The sequence below is a fragment of the Tamandua tetradactyla genome, chromosome 2 (genome assembly GCF_023851605.1).
Source record: "Tamandua tetradactyla isolate mTamTet1 chromosome 2, mTamTet1.pri, whole genome shotgun sequence".
NCBI lineage: Eukaryota > Metazoa > Chordata > Mammalia > Pilosa > Myrmecophagidae > Tamandua > Tamandua tetradactyla.
In genome coordinates this window covers 34,217,709-34,220,364 of record NC_135328.1, presented here as the reverse complement: position 1 = coordinate 34,220,364, position 2,656 = coordinate 34,217,709, and the positions used below count along the sequence as shown (strand labels likewise).

General features: G+C 41.1%; 1 protein-coding gene across 1 annotated transcript; it reads left to right on the top strand.

The window, feature by feature from the left end:
* The first annotated feature begins 905 nt into the window (after nt 1-905).
* LOC143655957 (olfactory receptor 1f45-like) lies at nt 906-1,844 on the top strand. The gene has a single exon (XM_077127525.1). The coding sequence runs from the start codon at nt 906-908 to the stop codon at nt 1,842-1,844; it is 939 nt and encodes a 312-aa protein (XP_076983640.1).
* The last annotated feature ends 812 nt before the right edge of the window (nt 1,845-2,656 follow it).

Below are 2,656 nucleotides of genomic sequence, written 5' to 3'. Positions count from 1 at the left end.
TGCACTCCTGCCCCCACAATCCTTCTCCACACAGTAGCAAAGTAATCTTTCCATATCATAGATCAAATCATGCTTGCCTGCTGCTTTCCCACCAACCCACCGCACAGGCCTCCCAGTGCACTGAGAATGAAATCCTCTAATCTGCACTCCACGGCCAAATCTAACCCCCATTTGCCTACCTTTTCAACCTTCCCTCCTATCGTTTTCCTTTGCTAGACATACTTGAGCCGTGCTTGCCTTCTTTCTGTTCCAGAAACACATGTGCTCATCCCCCCACATTTGTCGTTGCTATTTCCTGCATCTGAAATACTCTTCCACTGAGTTCATCATTTGACTGGCTCTTTCTTAGCCATTTCTCCCTAGTGACTTCTTAGCTGACCACTTAATTTAAAGTAATCTTCTGGTCATCACTATACACCTATCACATTCATTTTAGAACTTATTTTCTTATTTATTTACATTTTTTTGGTTATATATCTCCTCAGACTATAATATTAACTCCATGAGGGTTTCTCTGGTGCCTGAAGCAGAGGCTGACATAGGAGTTCTTGACAAATGTTTGCAGAGTGAATAAAGAATTTGTTTTGGATGCCTTGTCCAAGGCAGACGAGTGGAGATGTTAAGATCACATACTCTGCAGTCAGGATGGCTGAAATTTACCTTCGCCTCTCTCTGCCTCTTTCTAGAAGATTCAATTCTTTCATCAGTAAAATGGAGATAGCAATAATCACCTTACAGGGTTCTTTAAGGTTTCACCAACATAATACATATTCTGATTAATTGATATTAATTAATATTCTGGTGACATCTTTACTTTATACCTCTCTTTCCAATGAGACAACATTAGGGCAAGAAAACTTCTTAAAGTGTCACCCTCCATTTTGTTCCTTAGTTACACCAGCGACATGAACCCGGGAAATCACACCAGTGTCTCTGAATTCCTCCTCCTGGGCCTCTCTGAGCAGCAGGAACAGCAGCTGACCCTTCTTGTCCTCTTCCTGGGTATATATCTGGTCACCGTGGTGGGAAACATTCTGATCATTCTTGCCATTGGCTTGGATCCATGCCTTCACACTCCCATGTACTTCTTCCTGGCCAACTTCGCCTTCACTGACGTGTGTTTATCAACAACCACAGTTCCTAAGATGCTGGTGAACATCCAGTCTCACAGTCACACCATCTCCTATGCTGGATGCCTGACCCAGCTCTACTTCTTCCTGTGGTTCACTGGTCTAGATGTTTTCCTCCTGGCGGTGATGGCCTATGACAGGCTCGTGGCTATCTGCCACCCCCTTCGCTACACCTTGGTGATGAGCTTCAGAAGCTGCATCCTGCTGGTGGCCATGTCCTTAGTCCTTACTCATTCATACTCTCTAACCCACACCATTCTCCTGGCTCAGCTATCCTTCTGCACTGACAACATCATCCCCCACTTCTTCTGTGAACTTCTTTCCCTACTGAAACTGTCTTGTTCCAATTCTCGTGCCAACCAATGTGTGCTGGTGTACTGGGGAGGGGCTTTAACTCTCTTGAGCTCCCTGCTGATCATCATCTCTTACATCCGCATTGTGGCCACCATTGTGAGAGTTCCATCAACGAGTGGGAAGTGGAAGGCCTTCTCCACCTGTGGCTCCCACCTCTCTGCAGTTTGCTTGTTTTACGTCTCTGCTATTGGAGTGTATTTCTTTCCCTCCGTGGATTCTGGTGGTAGAGACAGGATTGCAGCAGTGATGTATGCTGTGGTGACCCCCATGCTGAACCCATTCATCTATAGCCTGAGAAACAAAGACATGAAGTGTGCGTTTAGGAGACTCCTTAGCAGGAGGGCATTGCAATCTCCATGAGGCCAAAGACATCTCTTTAGGAATTCAGGGGAAAATAAATGGATGGAGGAGAAGGGAAGGAGGGTTGTTATAGTAAAATTCCAATTAATAACTATAAAAGGACTGGTGGAATCAGAAAATCACCATTTGTCAAACATTATAGTATTAATTATTCTAGGCAACAATCATCAATGGATGCTAAATTTGTGGACAAAAGTAAGAAGAGAAACAAAATATTTATACAGTCTCATAGCTCTTTCCACAAGAAAATTATTAAGGGAAAATAGAAACTTTGAAATAGAGAAACCTGGCAGAGAATACTATAACAAAGAGGTCCAAGTAAACATTACCCATATGAAAACGTACCAATTTACTTCCTGATATGATATGAGGAAATTACACTTTTAACTTTTTGATATGTCAAAAAGGTATATCTAAGTTCAATTATGAGAAAACATCAGATCATTCCAAACTGAGGCACATTCTATAAAATAATTGTCTAGTATTCTTCAAAAGAGTCAAGGTCATGAAAATCAGACCAAGGAACCGTACCAAACTAAAGGAAATTTTGATAATGAAATGCAATGTGTGATCCTAGATTGGAATCTTGACCTGAAAAAGGTCATTATTAAGACAACTCACAAAATTTTACTGAGGTCTGTGAAATTTAATAGAATTTTATCAATATTAGTTCCCTTATTTTGATCATTGTACCATGGTTACCAGGGAAGCTGGTTATAGGGTATACGAGAATGCTTTTTACTATTTTAGCAAGATCTTTTACATACGAAGTATTTCACCACAAAATTTTGAATTATGAAAAATTTAAAACA

What these genes read in the sequence shown, in the direction of transcription:
- LOC143655957 (XM_077127525.1), top strand. Translation starts at nt 906, where the DNA reads ATGAACCCGGGAAATCACACCAGTGTCTCTGAATTCCTCCTCCTGGGC.